The sequence below is a fragment of the Antechinus flavipes genome, chromosome 1 (assembly GCF_016432865.1).
Source record: "Antechinus flavipes isolate AdamAnt ecotype Samford, QLD, Australia chromosome 1, AdamAnt_v2, whole genome shotgun sequence".
NCBI classification, from domain to species: Eukaryota; Metazoa; Chordata; class Mammalia; order Dasyuromorphia; family Dasyuridae; genus Antechinus; species Antechinus flavipes.
This window is the reverse complement of record NC_067398.1, coordinates 698263625-698280027: the sequence shown is the minus strand read 5'-3', so window position 1 is coordinate 698280027 and position 16403 is coordinate 698263625. Positions and strand designations below refer to the sequence as shown.

The 16403-nt window shown below is 46.8% G+C and overlaps 1 protein-coding gene across 3 annotated transcripts in view; it reads left to right on the top strand.

The window, feature by feature from the left end:
- The first annotated feature begins 8958 nt into the window (after window positions 1-8958).
- RASAL1 (RAS protein activator like 1) overlaps window positions 8959-16403 on the top strand; it is a 41222-nt gene continuing 33777 nt past the window's right edge. For 2 of the 3 annotated variants that reach the window (XM_051972826.1, XM_051972825.1), the window contains exons 1-3: window positions 8965-9340; window positions 15234-15290; window positions 16260-16373. In XM_051972826.1, coding sequence (XP_051828786.1) covers window positions 9276-9340; window positions 15234-15290; window positions 16260-16373 — 236 coding nt within the window. In that variant the 5' untranslated portion in view covers window positions 8965-9275. Of the gene's footprint in view, window positions 9341-15233; window positions 15291-16259; window positions 16374-16403 lie in introns of all 3 variants that reach the window. The other variant, XM_051972828.1, reaches the window with a different exon arrangement.

Genomic DNA, 16403 nt, shown 5'->3' with positions numbered 1-16403 from the left:
TAGGGATTGGAAAAGTGAACACAGAGTACATGCAACAGATGTGACCACAGATATAACTTCATTCAACAAGCCTCTGATTATTTAGATCAAGTGAGGCATACAGAGGGAAGATGGATGCTTGCCCGGGGAGTTTAGTGCACACTTTTTTAAATCTAGAAGTTTTAATGGGCTGTGAGCACAATGTGATAGGATTGTCCCGGAAGCTGTCTTTGTTGAATCATGGAGGACAGGGAGGGTGATAGATCCGCCTTCTGCTCTAGTCAGAACACATTTGGAGTACTGGGTTCACCTCTGGGAATTACACTTTAGGAAGGGCATTGATAAAGCCTGAAAGCATCCAAAAAGGGCAATCAAAATTGTAAAGAGAGAGAGGGAGAACAAATATTTATATAACACCTACTATATACTAGGCATTGTGTTAAAGATTTTTACAAATAGTATTAAGATCTCAGCTCTTTCTGGTTCCAGATTCACCCTGAGGTTATGCCATGTTTGGATGCATTGCACAGTACCTAGCACCTCTAGAAGATGATAACTAAATGCTCGTTGTTAGATTGATTACTGGAAGGAAATGAAAATCTTAAATCGGAAAAGAAAAGCTAGTGAAAAGAAAGAAAGAGAGAAAGAAAGAGAAAAAGAAAGAAAGAAGAAAGAAAAAGAAGGGAAGGGAGGGAGGGAAGGGAAAGGAAGGAAGGGAAGGAGGGAAGAAGGAAGGAAAGGAAGAAGAGGTAGGGAGGGAGGGAGGGAGGAAAGAGAGAAAGAAAGAAAGAAAGAAAGAAAGAAAGAGAGAAAGAAAGGAGAGAAAGAAAGAAAGAATTGTGTTGTGTGTCTTCAAATACTTAAAAGGCTGGGGGGCAGAAGAGGCAACAGATCTGAGCTGTTTTGAACTCTGAAGACTGAGTTAGGTGTCATTTATGGAAGGCTACTAAGCTAGTGGGTTTCTCTTCCTTGGGGATTCTTTAAGCAGAGGCTGGAAAACCACTGGTTGGGGAAGGGGATCCTAATAGAAGAATTCTTGTTTAGATACTCTCTCTCTCTCTCTCTCTCTCTCTCTCTCTCTCTCTCTCTCTCTCTCTCTCTCTCTCTCTCTCTCTCTCCTCTTCTTTCAGAGTTTTTTTCTGATAATTTCTTTCTTTTCTTTCTTTCTTTTCTTTCTCTCTCTTTTCTTCCTTCTTTCTTTCAAAGCTTTTTATTTCCAAAACATATGTAGGTAATTTTTCAACATTGACTCTTGCAAAACCTTGTGTTCCAAATTGTTCCCTCCCCCCCCCTTTCCCTAGATGACACCTAATTCAATACATGTTAAATATGTTAAAATATATCCGATATATGTATACATATTTATACAATTATCTTGCTGCACAAGAAAAACCAGATCAAGAGGAAAAAAACTAAGAAAGAAAACATAATGCAATAAAACAACAACAGAAAGAGTGAAAACGTTATGTTGTGATCCACACTCAGTTCCCACAGTCCTCTCTCTGGATGTAGATGGCTCTCTTAATTATTGGAACTGATCTCATTGTTGGAAAGAGCCATGTTCAGGTAGATTTCTTAACCTTGTGGTTGAAAAGAATCTTTTAAAATTAATTTAAATAAATAAAATTAATTAAATGAATAAATGTAAAGATAAAATTATCATGAAAACCATCATATTGAAATGAAGTTATTAAAAAAATTTTTAAATGTTCACAAATGCCAGGTAAAAAGTCCCTAAGCTAAAAAGATGATGAGATTTCTCCAACCCTCTGGGATAGTTGATAAGGCAGTTGTGAGACTAGCATGAGAAAAAGGAAAGGAAGAAGAAATAACCATTTCTATAGCACCTACTATGTGCCACGTATTAAAGTACTAAGGGCATTATTAATATTAATTTATTTGATCCTTAATTCAATAAATCATTATTAAGTAATTATTTTGTGTTGGGTACTGTGCTAAATGTTAGGGATACAAAAAGAGATAAAAGGTAGTCCCTGGCTTCAAGGAGTTTACAATCAAATGAGGGAGAAAACCTGAAACAAAGAAAACTAGAGATAGGATATACTATACTATACTATACTATACTATACTATACTATACTATACTATACTATACTATATTGTGTTCCACACTCAGTTCCCATTGTCCTCTCAATGGGTGCAGATGGTTTTCTCCATAGCAAGACCATTGGAACTGGCCTGAATCATCTCATTGTTGAAAAGAAACACGTCCATCAGAACTGATCATCATATAATCTTGCTGTACAGAGTTCTCCTGGTTCTGCTCATTTCTCTCAGCATCAGTTCCTGTCAGTCTCCCCAGGCCTCTCTGAAATCATCCTGCTGATCATTTCTTATAGAACAATAATATTCCATAACATTTATATGGCATAACTTATCCAGCCATTCTCCAGCTGATGGGCAGAGGAAGGGCATATCAAACATGGGGAACACTATGTTTAGAGATGAGAAACTGAGCATCTTGTTTCTGAAGCAGCCAGAAAATCAGTGTCTCTGGATTGGAGGATATACTAGGGAATGAGATATAAGAAGTCTTGAAAGGTAGGAGGGGGATCCTCCCAACCACCCTAGGAGGTAGATATTCTTATTATGGCCATTTTATAGATGAAGAAACTAGGGCAAGCAGAAGGGAGGAAGGGAATAGAATAAAGATTTATATAGCACTTACTAGGTGCTAAGCACTTTATAAATATATCTTATTTTATCTTTTGTGAGGTAAGTACTCTTTTTATCTCTATTTTAAAGAGGAGACAGTAAAATGCTAGCAAACTTACCTGTCACACAGTAGACACTTAATAAATGCTATTATTTAATGACTGCTATTGTTTATTTCTTGGCCTGGGAATTAGAGGGGAATTAAATTCAACAAACATTTTTGAAGCTCCTATTCTATGCAGGACATTGTGTTTGGTTCTCAGGAAAGAGAGGAAAATCTGACATAGAGAAGCCTTGGTCTGATCTTTGCCCTTAAAAAGCTTATGTTTAAGTTAAATGGATTGGGAGCCTCAGAGAACCTAAGTTTAAGTATAAGAGTATTTACTAGCTGTATTTCTTCTCTTTGCCTCAACTAAATTCCTTCTCTTTGCCTCAATTTCCTTATATGTAAAATGAGAGGATAGACTAGGTAATTTCTATGTTTCTTCTAGCACTAAAACCATGATCTTGTGTCTTAGCTGGAAGTATCATGAAGTAGCGGGAAAAGTCTAGGACTGGGAATCAAGATTCTGGGTTTTGTCTTAAATCTGACCCTAAATCACTAGATTATGGTGTGATCTTTTTTCCCTTCTTTGGGAATGATCTCTTATTTCCCTATTATCTCTGAAACTCTATGCCTCCGTGATTATAAGATATCTTGTGCTTAAGGGCGGAGAACAATGAAGTGAGAGTTTATGGGGAACAGAGACAGAGGCTTCACTGGAGTGGGGTAATCCTGGTATGTCAGGGAACTGAGATTTTGAAAATGTTAACAGAGCTTGTGGCTCCTATAGCAGGTTGAAACAACTGCATTCAGGACATAGTTAATACAAATAATTGGAGAAGGAGCCACTCTGCTATCTTTGCCAAGAAGCCCCCAGTGGGGTCGTGAAGAAGCCCCCAGTGGGGTCGTGAAGAGTCATTCATGACGGAAATGATTGAACAGCAACAATAAAGCATGAACAGTTAATTAAAATAGGAAGCCATCTCCTATTATGATCCTGTCTAAGGTGAATTCCTTCCCAGCCTGGTGCTAGCCCAGTGATGACATCCCTAATAGCTCCTGATTTCATTCTCATTCATCAGGTAATCTTAGAGTTCCCCATATCCTCAGATCCTGCTGTCTGAAGTCTCCCCTTCCACTCCATTTTGTCCTGAGCACTTTTGGAGAGCTTGCCTTGGATACCTAGCTACAGCATAGGAGATGATATCAGAAAATCTGGGAGGTGGACTTAAAATCATTGGGTTTAATGCTAATAAAGCTTCTCTTAGAAGACCAGAATTGAGACTCACTGCCAATGTTTATTAGTTTTTCAACCTTGGACCAAGTCACTCCAACTCCAGACCATCAAAAAACCATTGACTCTGTAAGATGGAAGGTGTAGAGGGCTGGAACTCTGAAAAGGTGTACTTGAGTTTGAGACAGCAGAATGCTTATGGCTAATTCTCTGCTCCATGTGAGATAATGGTTCTCTATACATATATTTAGATGGATGGTGATGTGATAGCTCTCCTCACCATTGGTGGTGAGGTAATCGTTGGGAAGGATTGGAGGGCTGAGGGAGAGGATCAGAATCTCTCTACCAGCAGCACGCTCAGGAGGGAAGACTCCAGGTTCCAGACTCCAGAGTCCAAGGTCCACCTTTGATGAGCCTTCTGGCAGCTTGCCTGCCTTCTTCACTTCTCCTCCTAAAGACCAAGGACTTTGACTGATCTTGACTCCGACTGATCCTGACGCCCTCCAGAGACTTAGCCCCAACATTAGAGGAAGGGACTTTGACAGCCATATGATCCTGCCCACGAGGGAAAAGGGTCCTCACTCTAACATCCCTGATAGGTGCTTATCCTGCCTTTGCTTGATGATAGCATGGGTTCAATATTGATCCCTGGGGCACTCTGCTGGGGACCTTCTGTCAAGATGACATTGAACTATAAACTCTGTGGTTCATAAAGGTTATTCCAAGTGCATTGGTGTGCTATTAAGTTTTGTTAAATGTGCCACAAATTATACAGAATTTACAACTGCAATGACATGGGAGTCTCTCTCCTGACTTTCTTTCAATGTGCCTGTTTTCCTTACACCAAAGAATAATAAATCTCATGTTAAGGTTTTTTAAAAAAAGTTTGAGAACCACTGTATGGAGACTACTCTTTGAGTCCAGGTGTTCAAATCCATTTGAAGCCATACATTTTGTAATATTTTATTACTCTACTCTCCATCTTCCCTAGCAGAATGGCATAACAACAGATCCTGCTGAGTCCCTGGGAATCGGATGCTGGCACTCTCCCATTAAAGGAACCCTTTCTCTAGACCTGGAGTGGTTTGGGTGCTGGAGAAGTCTGGCATCTAAGAGAGAGCTCAAGCTCTTTTTTAATAATGTGTTTTGGCTCAAAAGCTCCATCCTGGAGCCTCAGGAAAAGTCACTCCAGGTTCTACTATGTTCATGTCTAGGGTCTCCCCCAAAAGTAATACTCAATGTGCAACATAGATCATATATAAGAAAACATTTTTTCCACCAAAAAGGACTCCAAAGAATTATAATCATCCTAGCAGCATCCCAGAGACAGTGTCGACTGTTGGCAGTGTCTGCATCAGGAACTAAAAGCAGACTGTGATGAGGAAAGTCAGGTTCAAGGCTCTCACAAAGAGCTCCAGAGCTATAACATAACCTAAGCAGAACTTCATGAGTACCATAGGAAAGAGAAAAGGACTTCCAGCAACCAGAGGTCTCCCTCCCTCCTTCTCTCTCTCTCTCTCTTTCCCCCTTTCTCTCTCTCTCTCCCTTTCTCTCTCCCTCCCTCCCTTCCTCCCTACCCCCTTTTCCTTTCTCTCTCTCTTTCTGTCTCTGTCTCTCTCTCACCCTTTTATCACATATACTAAGTTTAAACCCACTTTCCCTTGGAATTCTGAATGTACTTGTTGGAGAATATGTTATGGACCTCAGGGATGATGTTTTGTCCCAGTTTAGTAAAATAGCCCTTTCTAGAAAGCCAGTTAAGAATGGCTGACTGATATGAATCAATAACCATGAAGGCAGGACGCACCGATGGGGGCTTGTGAATTATAGAATTAGAAAGAAAGGTATCCTCAGGATAGCTTTAGAAAACAAGAAGTAGTCTTGCTCTAGGGACTTATCCTGCCCAAGGGGCCCCAGAGTATGTGCTGCATATGTCCAGTGTCAGTATTTCATGTCAAAGTATACAGACCTTAATTTTTTTTGGGGGGGGGGTGGTTCCGAATCCCTTTCCAGGATGGTTGGGTCACTTCACACCTCCATCAATAGTGCATTAGTGTGCCTATCTTCCCATACCCCTTTAAACAGATGGTATTTTCCTCTTTTATTTTATTAGCCAATCTGACACATGTAAGATACAACTCAGAGTTGTTTTAGTTTGTATTTCTCTTATTCTTAGTGATTTGAGTATTTTCTTCCATATTGTTGATTTCTTCCTCTGAGACCAGTTGATATCCCTTAACTCCAGACTTCAGTCTGTAGGCTTTGCTGTTTTTCAGTCATTTTTCAGTCATGTTTGACTCTTCATGATCCCATTTGGGGTTTTCTTGGAAGAGATAAATGAAGTGGCTTGCCATTTCCTTCTCCAATTCATTTTACCAATGAGAAAACTAAGGCAAACAGGATGAAGGGACTTGCTCAGGATCACACAGCTAGTGTCTGAGACTGGGTCTGAGCTCCAGAAGATGAGTTTTACTGACTCCAAGCCTGCCTACTGCCCCACTAGCTGGGCTCTGAGATTCTCTCAAGCTCTGTGATCCCTACCATTCTCTGAGAGACTTTTCTGGTCTTCCAAATTAGCTGAGTGAATGAAAAAATTAGAGAGAGGTTTGGGAGAGTTTTAAAAAATATGTCAGGCTTTCTCTGGACTTGAAAGGCTTTGGCTTCTGGTTCTGTGCTCAGCTCCTGCATTAGGGTCCATGGGCTCTCTTCCTCAGGAGCTTCTTCAGGACTCGGGGCTGGCAGATGAAGGGGGCACCCCTGCTGATGGCAGCATCTCCACCGCTCTCATGCCATTGCCTTGCTTTTCCAAGCTTGTTGCTCTCCTTCCCCATGGAGCTGGCAGGCTTAAGCCATCCGAGACGTGTGACTGAGGGTGTGAGAGAGGGAAGGGGGAGGGGGACCACTGCCGGAGGAGTCACAGCTCCTTCAGGCTGGGCCTGTCTGCCACCACCTCGTGCTCTTTCCCTCCCCTTCCTTCTCCCCCTGAGGGAGGGATTGATTGGTATTTTCTTAAGGATGAATATCCCCATTCTCAGTTTCTGTTTAGGGAAACCTGTCTCAGCTCCATTTCCTAGATAGGGAGAAGAAGAGTTCAAGGTGGAGTGGGGGTAGGAATTACAGGCCAGAAGTGGCACAGGGAATAGGGCCCTGCATCCCCAGATATTCTGTCCAGACGCCCCTGTTTGAAGGAAATCTCCTTTGCCCCTCCACGCAGGAACTTGGCCCTGTTGAGGAAGAAATCCTAGGAATTTCAGGGTGGGAGGTCATTTAGATCATTCCCTTCTCACCCCACCCCCATCCCCACAGATTTGGGGATAGCTGCAGCCAAGCAAAGAGCTTGGCCATCCCCAACGTTTAAGGGAGATTTTGCAGTTCTTGTTCTTTGGGGGGAAGCTCAAGAGACTCCAGTGGCCTCAGGAGGCCTGTTTTTCAGTCCTTCTCCCCCTTTGAGCCCCGCTTCCTTCCACTTTCTGCCAGGGAGTGTGAGAAGACTGCATCATCTGGCATACATTTGGGTTAAATTAGGAACCATAGGGGGATGGGAGAGAGGATGGGGAACTGGGTGGGGAGCAAGAGGCTCCTTGTTTTGCTGGATCCCAGGCCCCTCCCTCCCAGGAGTCTTCTAAGTTTGCTTAGAGATCTGGAAGGGGCTAAGGAGGCCCTCTGCTCGCCCCCAGGAGTGCCCGACCTGGCCAGCCGGAGAACTTTACCCGAAGGCTCAGATGGTCAGCCTCGAGAGGATCGGGGAGAGGCCCCTGGGCCAGGGGGACACTGGGGGTACCTGGAGAGGGATTGGATGGAACAGGGATGGGGGAGGAGACGTCTTTACGATTCAAACAACCTGCCTCCATCCCTAAACTGGCCTCGGAGGGATGAAGGCAAAGTCTTTCTCCCCAACGTCCTTAATTTCCCATGCATTCTCGTCCCCAGAAGCCGTGGAAAACTTCGGGTCTTTCTGGCCCGTGCTTCATCCCCGAAAACCCGGAACGGAGCCCGTCCCAGGCCAGGCTCTCCCTCTATCCCGGGGCAGAGCAGAGTTGGCCCTCCTGCCAAGCCCAGTCCTGAGGTGGGCGAGCCACAGACCCGGGGCCGAAGCGAGCGCGGGCAGTGCAGACCGGAGCTTGAGCCTCCCGGGAAGTCCTCTCCAGAGGAACCCCCACTAATCCCCGGCCAGAGCTGCGCCCCACCCATCCCGTACCAATCCCAAGCAGAGCTGGCCCCCAGCCCCACTGGTCCCCTCCGGGGCCCTCGGGCTGAGACTAGCGCTTAGCCTCTGTCCCCACCCGTGCCCAGTCTCTCCACCACCCAGTCCCCAGAGTTAAGTCCTTCTCCCCGCGCTCTTCCTCCCCCGGGTCAACCCCGCCCCCCTTCCTGGCTTGCTCGACCCGAGTTGCACCTAAATCTCCAATCTGGTTTCCACATCCCAGTCTGGGGCCGCACCCCGAGTTCCAAACCGGAGCTGGAAAAAGGGAGCTACTCTGCCCCATCCCACACCGCAGCTGCTTCCGCCCCACCCCCCAGCTCCCACCAGAGCTAACCACGTCTGAGCACCCCCTTTCTGTCCCGATCCTGGACCAGCCCCTCCCTCGCATTCCCACTTTCCCCTCTCCCTAGGGTCCGGAACTGAGTCCGGTGGCCCCTTCCCCATTCTGGATACGGAGGGCGCAGCCTCATCTCCGCCAGAGCTAAGGATTCTCCCAGATCCCACAGCGGCGCAGCAGCCCCAGTTCCGGGGGGATCCTCCCCCATTTCTGCCCAGAGTTGCGTCCCTCGATCCCAGCTTAGCTTTGCTCCCCGGTGTGGGAGACGTCAGTCTAGGGACGGAGCCAGAGAGGAGGGCGTGGGGCAGATCTGGGGGGCAATCAGCAGGGGGCGTGCTTGGGGAGGGGGGAATTACGATCTTGGAGGGAGTGGGGGGAGGAGAATTCTCCTGAGCCCGCCCCCTCCTCCGCCCTCCCCTCTACTGCCCCGCACCACACCCGCCTGTTCTGCGCTCCAGCTGGCCCGGGTGGGGCGCGGGGGGCGGGCCGAGGGAGGCGCTCGGGCAGTGCGGCGCTGGCTGCCGATGCCTCCTTCTTTGCTCGCTTCCACCCTCCGGAGCCACCTGTAGAGCCCAGGCAGCCGTTGGTCTCTCTCCCCCCCCCCTCCAGGTCCGCTTCGCCCCCTGCCCCTGCCCCTGCGGGCGCCCCCGCACCCCCCGCTCCCCATCCTCGCTCCACGGCGATCTGCTCCCCCTCTTCCCCGCCCCCGCTGCCTGGGGCGCAGCGCTCCGGACATGTAGCTGCCTCGGCTGCGGCCGCCCTGGGACACCCGGCCCCCCGTACCCCCAGCGCAAAGGGAGACCATGGCTCGGAACATTTCCCTGAATTTCCGCGTGGTGGAGGGACGAGACCTGCCGGCCAAAGACGTGTGAGTCTCCCCGCTCCCCGGCCACCCCATTTCTTTCTGCGCCTCCTCGCTGGTTTGTTATTTTTTTTCGGGGGGGGGGGAGGGAAATGAAGCCAAGCGTGTCACAAGTGCCTACTATGTGTCCGACACTGTGCTGGGCACTAGAGGCGCCCTGTGTCCCTCCCCCCTTAATCTAGGTGGGAAATCCTGGAGAAAAGCAACCTGTCCCAACCACAGCCCCACCCTTGCCCCCGCAGAGCCCGTCTATTCTCCCCGAAGTTTGGGGGAACAAGTCGTGCAAGCTTCGACCCCCCGGGGTCATTGTTCCCTCACCCTTCCTCTTACTCCCCTCCGCTTTCCCCCACCCCCCTCCCGTGTTCTCCCAGTCAGTCCAGGCAGATGGCTTCTCATTGTAGGCTGTCTGAAAATCAGGGCATCTCTCCCCAGACAGTCCTGGGGGAGGGAGCTATGGAGTTTAAGCTGAACTTCTCTCCCGGGGCTTCAAGGGGAGGGGGTGGAACAGTGGGGCAGAATAGATCCCCCTCCCCCAAGACTCGTTCAGCTTCAACTTGTTGGGGGCTATGGTAGATGGAGGATGACCCCTGGAAGATGAGATGAGCTGTTGGGGCATCCTCTTCTGTGCTTAAGGATCTTGGGGTGGGCTCCCCTTGAAAGGGCTTCTGGTCCTATGATTCTCACTCCCATACTCCTCCTGGGGTCTTGGGTTCAGTAACTTTTCATCCCCAGTCCCCACACTATGTCAGCTGATCGAGCTTGTTCTCAGCCATGGGCACATTTTACATTCCCCCAGGGTGCCCAGCCAGGTTAAGGCTATTTTGGGAAGGAGGAACAAGTAGTCTTTCATCCTGTTCCTTTCCTAGTCTAGACCTCAGCACTCCAGGGTATATCTGTTCACAGTGGCCTCAGGTGCTGTCAGAGGAGGTGGATCAGAGATTGGCCCATGGTTGGTATTGGTCTGATTGGAGCAAGAGACCCTTGGCTCTAGAGCTTCCATACTCCTTGTTTGTATGATTTTTTCTCTAGAGGCATTGGGTCAGCACCAATGTGGAACACAGTCTCCACCCCCTTTCCCAAAGGGCTTGTCTTTATCAGGGAAGGGACTGTGCTTGTGATTCAGCACCTAAGGATGGCTACTTTACAGAGGAGAGGAGAGAATCCCTGCTGAAGTCACTGGGAGTGTGTATGTAGGGAGGGGATTTCTACCATGGGTAGCACTCCATTTTTGGAGCAGCAAAACAGTATGCTTGGAGTAAGAGAAAACTGGGTTCCTGTATAATGGAATGGACATTGGACCTAGAATCAAGAGGGACCTAAGTTTGTATCTCAACTATAACCTTGGGTGAGCCACTTCAATCAGTCAAGTCAACAAGCATTTATTAAGCACTCGGGTACAAGGAAAAGGCAATTATGCGTCAAAGTGGATGGAGTGCTGGGTTCGGAGTCAGAAAGACTTATTTTCCTGAATTCAAATCTATCTTCAGACTCTTTATTACTACCTTAGTGATCCCAAGCAAGTCATTTAACCCTGTTTGCCTCAGTTTCCTCCTCTGAAAAAGGAGCTGGAAAAGGGAATAACTTCTCCACTACAGTATCTCTGCCAAGAGAACCCCAAATGGGGTTGAGAAGCCTGAGCAACAATAACATATAAAGATAAAGAAGGAAACAGTATTTGCTCTCAAAGAGTTTACATTCTAATGGAGGAGATGAGATTATATATCAGTACGCGGTGTGAATACAAATTAGTCCAGAGCAGCAGTTAGATACAAGGTAGTCTGGGAAGAAGGACACTGAAGTTGGAGGGGTTGGGAAGGGAAGGGAAGAAGTGGGAGCTTGAGTTGTGCCTTAGGGGAAGAGAGGGCTTTATGAGGAAGAGGTAAGTAGGGAGAACATTCCAAGTATGTGGGATGGCCAGTGTAAAACCACAGAAATGGGAAATGCGGTGGTGTAATAGAGCGGCGGAGAAAAAGTCACCTTGTAGGAGGGAGAGCCATGTCTAATGAGTCTGGAAAGGTATGTTGAGGCCCTCATGGGGTTAACAATATCAGCCGTACCTGGCTTATAGGGTTGTTATGAGACTCCAAGGAGATCATGAATATAAAAAGCAGGTTAAAATGGATAAAGTGAAATGGAAATTCCTGATATCAGTATTATGTGTGTCACAGCTGGGAGTGATCTCTTTTAATCCATTCTCATATTGAGGAAATTGAGGCATGGAAAGGCTAATGTGTTGGCCTGTCGGAGAGCCCGCCCTATCCTGAAGGGCACAGATATGTCTTGTCACCCATGCCCTGGTGGTTTGGAGCTGGGAGACACTACTGTCCATATTACTCGGTTGGAGTTGAGGCGCGCGTGCGCGCGCATGTGTGTGTGTGTGTGTGTGTGTGTGTAAAATGCATCAGGGCATCGGGCTTGGCTTCTGGCTCTTTTCTCCAGACACTTGGATTTAGAAGTTTAACAAGGAAGCTCTGAACAGAGCCACCTGGATGGGGGAGAATGGGGTAGGGAGAGCCCCGGGCTTTCCCAGGCAGGTGGAGGGCACTGGGAACCTCAGCTTCTCCCAGAACCTTATGTCCTAATCTTGCCCTACCCACACTTTCCTGGCCAGGAAATGCCATCCTTTCCCACAGATCCAGTTTTAGTCCCAGAGAAAGGTCCCATATATTGGAGACTTCCCTTTGGTGAGGGGGAAGGGAGTGGTATTCCCCTTCCGCCACCATAGTTCTGTGGCTGGCTTCAGAGACCATATTTGACTCAAGTCTAACTTCTTTGGCTCAAAGTACCAAAGCCAATTCTTTTGGCTCTTTCCCCCGATACTTTGATTTAGAAGTTTAACAAAGAAGATATGAACAGAGCCATCAAGCTGGGGCAGAATGAGGTAGGGAGAGCCCTAGGCTTTCCCAGGCACTTTTTTGACTGCTTGAAAATTGGTCTGAGTACCTAGTATCTCCCCTTTTCCTGGGAAAAATTGCTTTTTTATAATCATATTTTTTATTTTTCAAAATAGATGCAAAGATAGTTTTCAGCATTTACCCCTGCAAAACCTTTTGTTCCAAAATTTTCTCCCTCCTTTCCCTTCTTCCCTCTTCCCTAGATGGTAAGCAATCCAATATAGATTAAACATGTGCAATTCTTCTAAACATAATTCCACATTGATCATGCTACACAAGAAAAACCAGAAAAAAATGGAAAAAAAGAGAAATCAAATCAAAAAGGAAAAAAAAGGATAAAGAAAAAACAAGCAAGCAAAAACCAACCACAACAAAGGTGAAAATACTATATTGTGATCCATACTCAGTTCCCATAGTCCTTTGTCTGGGTGCCAATGGCTCTACCCTTCAAAAGACCATTGGAACTGGACTGAATCACCTCATTGTTAAAAAGAGCCACATCCATCAGAATTGATCATTGTATAGTCTTGCTGTTGCTGTATACAATGATCTCCTGGTTCTACTTACTTCACTTAGCATCAGTTCATGTAAAGCTCTCTAAGCCTTTCTGAAATAATCTGAGCAGAATTTTTTAAAGAACAAAAATACCAGTTTGGAAGTCAGGATGCCTGGGTTCTAGTACTGAGGAGATTTTTGGCTCTGTCACCAGAACTTGGGTTCAAATATTGCCTCTTTTGCTTGCAACACCTGTGTGATTAGTTTCCTTAGTTGGATATCTGAGATCCCTTCCAGGTCTAGATGCGGGAGCCTACAATTCTGTGTCTTTTTTTTCTCTGAGCCTCAGTTTCCTTTTCTGTAAATAAGAAGTTTGGACTAGATGATCTTTAAGCTCTGGTATTGTGTAGTGTTACATTTCCTCCAAGCTTGAAGTCAATAGATAGGATTTGGGACAGAGTGATCCCTTCCAAAGGGGATTTGGGAAAATCTGGACTGGACTAAGGAAAAGCAGCTGATATGATCTTGTTCTGAATTGTGACTGCTGTTGGCTTCAGGCAGACTCCATTGCGCTGCCTCAGTTTCCCCATCTAGCTGCCACCATCCACAGAAGGGGAAACTGAGGTACAGAAGGGGAAAGTTAGTTATCAAAACCAGGTAGACTGCTGATACCTTCAGCACTAGTTAATATGACTACTTCCTATTCTAAAACTCTCCAGCTTTGAAAGGAGTTTAATTTAGGACTGATCCAGAGGTCTTGGAAGAAAGACCCTCAGATGTCATATATCTTTACTGGACATGAAAAAATGGGACAGAGGGAAGTTGTAGTTGATTTCCCACAAGTAAGGAGCAAGAGGACCCGGTTCACATCCCCGTGGGAAAGGCTAAGGGGCCAGGGTTCAGGGCAGATAGCATCCTGCTGAGTAGGCACTTTCCCTGGGTGACACCGGATCACCCCTATGTGATGGGAGCTTGATAAGGACCTTTCCTCACGTCAGCAGCTCAGGGTGGAGAGTTGGCTGGGAGGGAGGGAGTCTTTTCAGAGTGGGATTCAAGAGACAGAATTTTGGGAGGTCAGAACAAGGGCATCTGGGAGAGCACTTTATTTATGGGATCTCCAGCCCGATCCCAGCCCTCCTCAATCGATTGATCCAAACGCTGAGGCAGAAGGGATTAAAACCGTTCACTCAGTGAAAGGAAGGCCGTGAAGCAGGAGTGGGCTTCAGATCCAAAGTGCTCTATGAATGCTTAGGTCGTACAGACATTGAATAAAGAGGTAGGCTTGGACCCTAGGTATTCCTGCCCACACTCTGCCCCAAGCACCAGCCCTTCTGTGTGGGGGCTGTTGTTCAACACTTGTCGTAGCTAGAAAATCATCACTTAAACCAGTCTTTTTCCCTGTGTGACAGAGAACCCTTTTTGGAGTCAGAGAATCTGAGTTTTAATTCCAAATTTGCCACCTACCCACCTGGATGAGAGCTCCTGGGCACGTCATTTCACTTTTCCAGGCCTTTCCCCTTTAAAATGAAGGGCTTCAAGTAGGCAGCTTCTATGGTTGCCTCCAGAGAGAGTTAGGTCCATAATCCTACAATTTGAGATTGAATTCCAGCTTTGCTTTGTACTCTCTTCATGTTGCTGGGCAAATCAATCAATCTCTGTGGTCTCCAGTTTACTCATCGATATAATAGCTTTTATTTTTATGATGCCCACTATGTGCCAACACTGTGCTGAGCATTTTATTTATTCTCTCCTTTGGTCCTTAAAACCCTGGGAGGTAGATGTGATGATGATCCCCATTTTACAGCTAAGGAAACTGAGGCAGACTTGAGCACAGGTAGTAAGTCTCTGAAATAGGATTTAAACTCAGGTTTTCCTGACTCCAGGCCTAGGGTTCTATCCACTGAGCCACCTAATTGTTGTGTGGACAGACAGAGGTTAAGTTACTTACACAGCTAGTAAGTTCTGAGGCTGGATTTGAAGTCAGAGTTTCCTGCTTCCAGGCTGGGTTTTCTATCCACTGTACCACTCAGCGATCTGTAAAACGAGAGGGTCGGATCACATGGTGGATGAGCTACCATCTATCTGATGCTGTCCATGATCCTACGCTCAGAATTAGCACACAAAAAAAGGATTCACATAATAAAGTTACAGTATATTTAGAAGGAACGGCAGGTTGTACATAGTAGATTTGCAGTTTCATGTGCCTTTATCTCATGTTATAGAAATGCTTGTTTTATTTCATAAATTAAAAACGAAATAAACAAACGTGGGAAAAAACAAATTAGCGCGAGCTTAAGTAAGTATTTAATAATTGCCTTTTGCTTCATTGCTTTATTCTTGGATTCGTCCCATTGAAAGGAGGTAGGGTTTTAGGAGGTGGTCATGGACAGCCGGCGCAAAGTCCCCGAGGTGGGTCATGCTCCGTTGCGTGTGAGGAGCTCTTAGGACCATCCTAACTGTAAGTGAGATAAAAGCTTTGGCTGCTCTGAAGGGAGGTGCTCTCTCCACAGGTCGGGCAACAGTGACCCTTACTGCATTGTCAAGGTGGACCACGAGGTGGTAGCCAGGTGAGCATTTTGGAAGCTGCCCGGCCACGGCAAGAGTGGGGGGGGGGCTTCCCTGGGCACTGGGCACAGCTCTCTGTCCTCAGAGGTTATTGACCTATGCTTGTGACCTTTCTGGGAAAAGGGCAATTCACCCTGACATTGGTTCATTCATTCATTTTTTTATTAAATGCCTTTTCATCTAGATGAGAAGCCCTGTGCTAGGTGTTAGACCTGGTGTTTAATGCCATTGTGCCTTAAATGGTTACTTGGGGCAGAGACTTAAGAGTCCTGGGTTCTATTCCTAAAAATGTTTAGAATCCAGGTTGTAGCTGTAGTGTTACCTCTGCCTACCCACTACCCTGGACAGCTCACTTTATCCTGTCTGCCTCAGTTTCCTCATTTGTAAAATGAGCTGCAGTAGAAATGGCAAACCACTCCAGTGTCTTTGCCAAGAAAACCCCAAATGGGATCGTGAAGAGCTGGATGACTGAACAATAAGAAGCTTTATGACTTTAACTAAGATTATTCTCCTTGTCCCGCCCCTGCCTCAGTTTCCTCTGCTGTAAAATTAGGTGACTTCTGGGTCCCTCCCTGATCTAGAGTTCATGATTCCCGTGTGGGATACATGACCCACATCTTGGCTCTTTGGGGAAGTCCTGGGTGTGACATCGATGGAGCCAAGCCCAAAGGGATTGACTCAGTCTCCCTGTCATCCATCCCCAAACCTGTGTCTCCATAACCTTCTTCTGCTCCTTCTGGCCTCCTCCCAGGGCTGACTCACCAGGACTCTTGCCTGCCACCCCTCCCATGGCTGTCCTGTGACATCTCCTCCTTCCCAGGCTGAGCTGGTTCCTTTCCTCCCCACCCCCAGCTCTAGCTATACTGAGGCTGTGTGAGTTAGTGTGTGTGTGTGTGTGTGTGTGTGTGTGTGTGTGTGTGTGCGCGCACACTCCCGCTTGGGTGTCCAGGTGCTCTCTTTCAACCCTCCAGGACAGCAACTGTGTGGAGAAACCTGAATCCTTTCTGGGGAGAAGAGTACACCCTGCATCTGCCGCTGGACTTCCATCATTTGGCCTTCTATGTTCTAGATGAAGACACCATCGGGTGAGGGCCCCATGGAGTGATCTCGGGCAG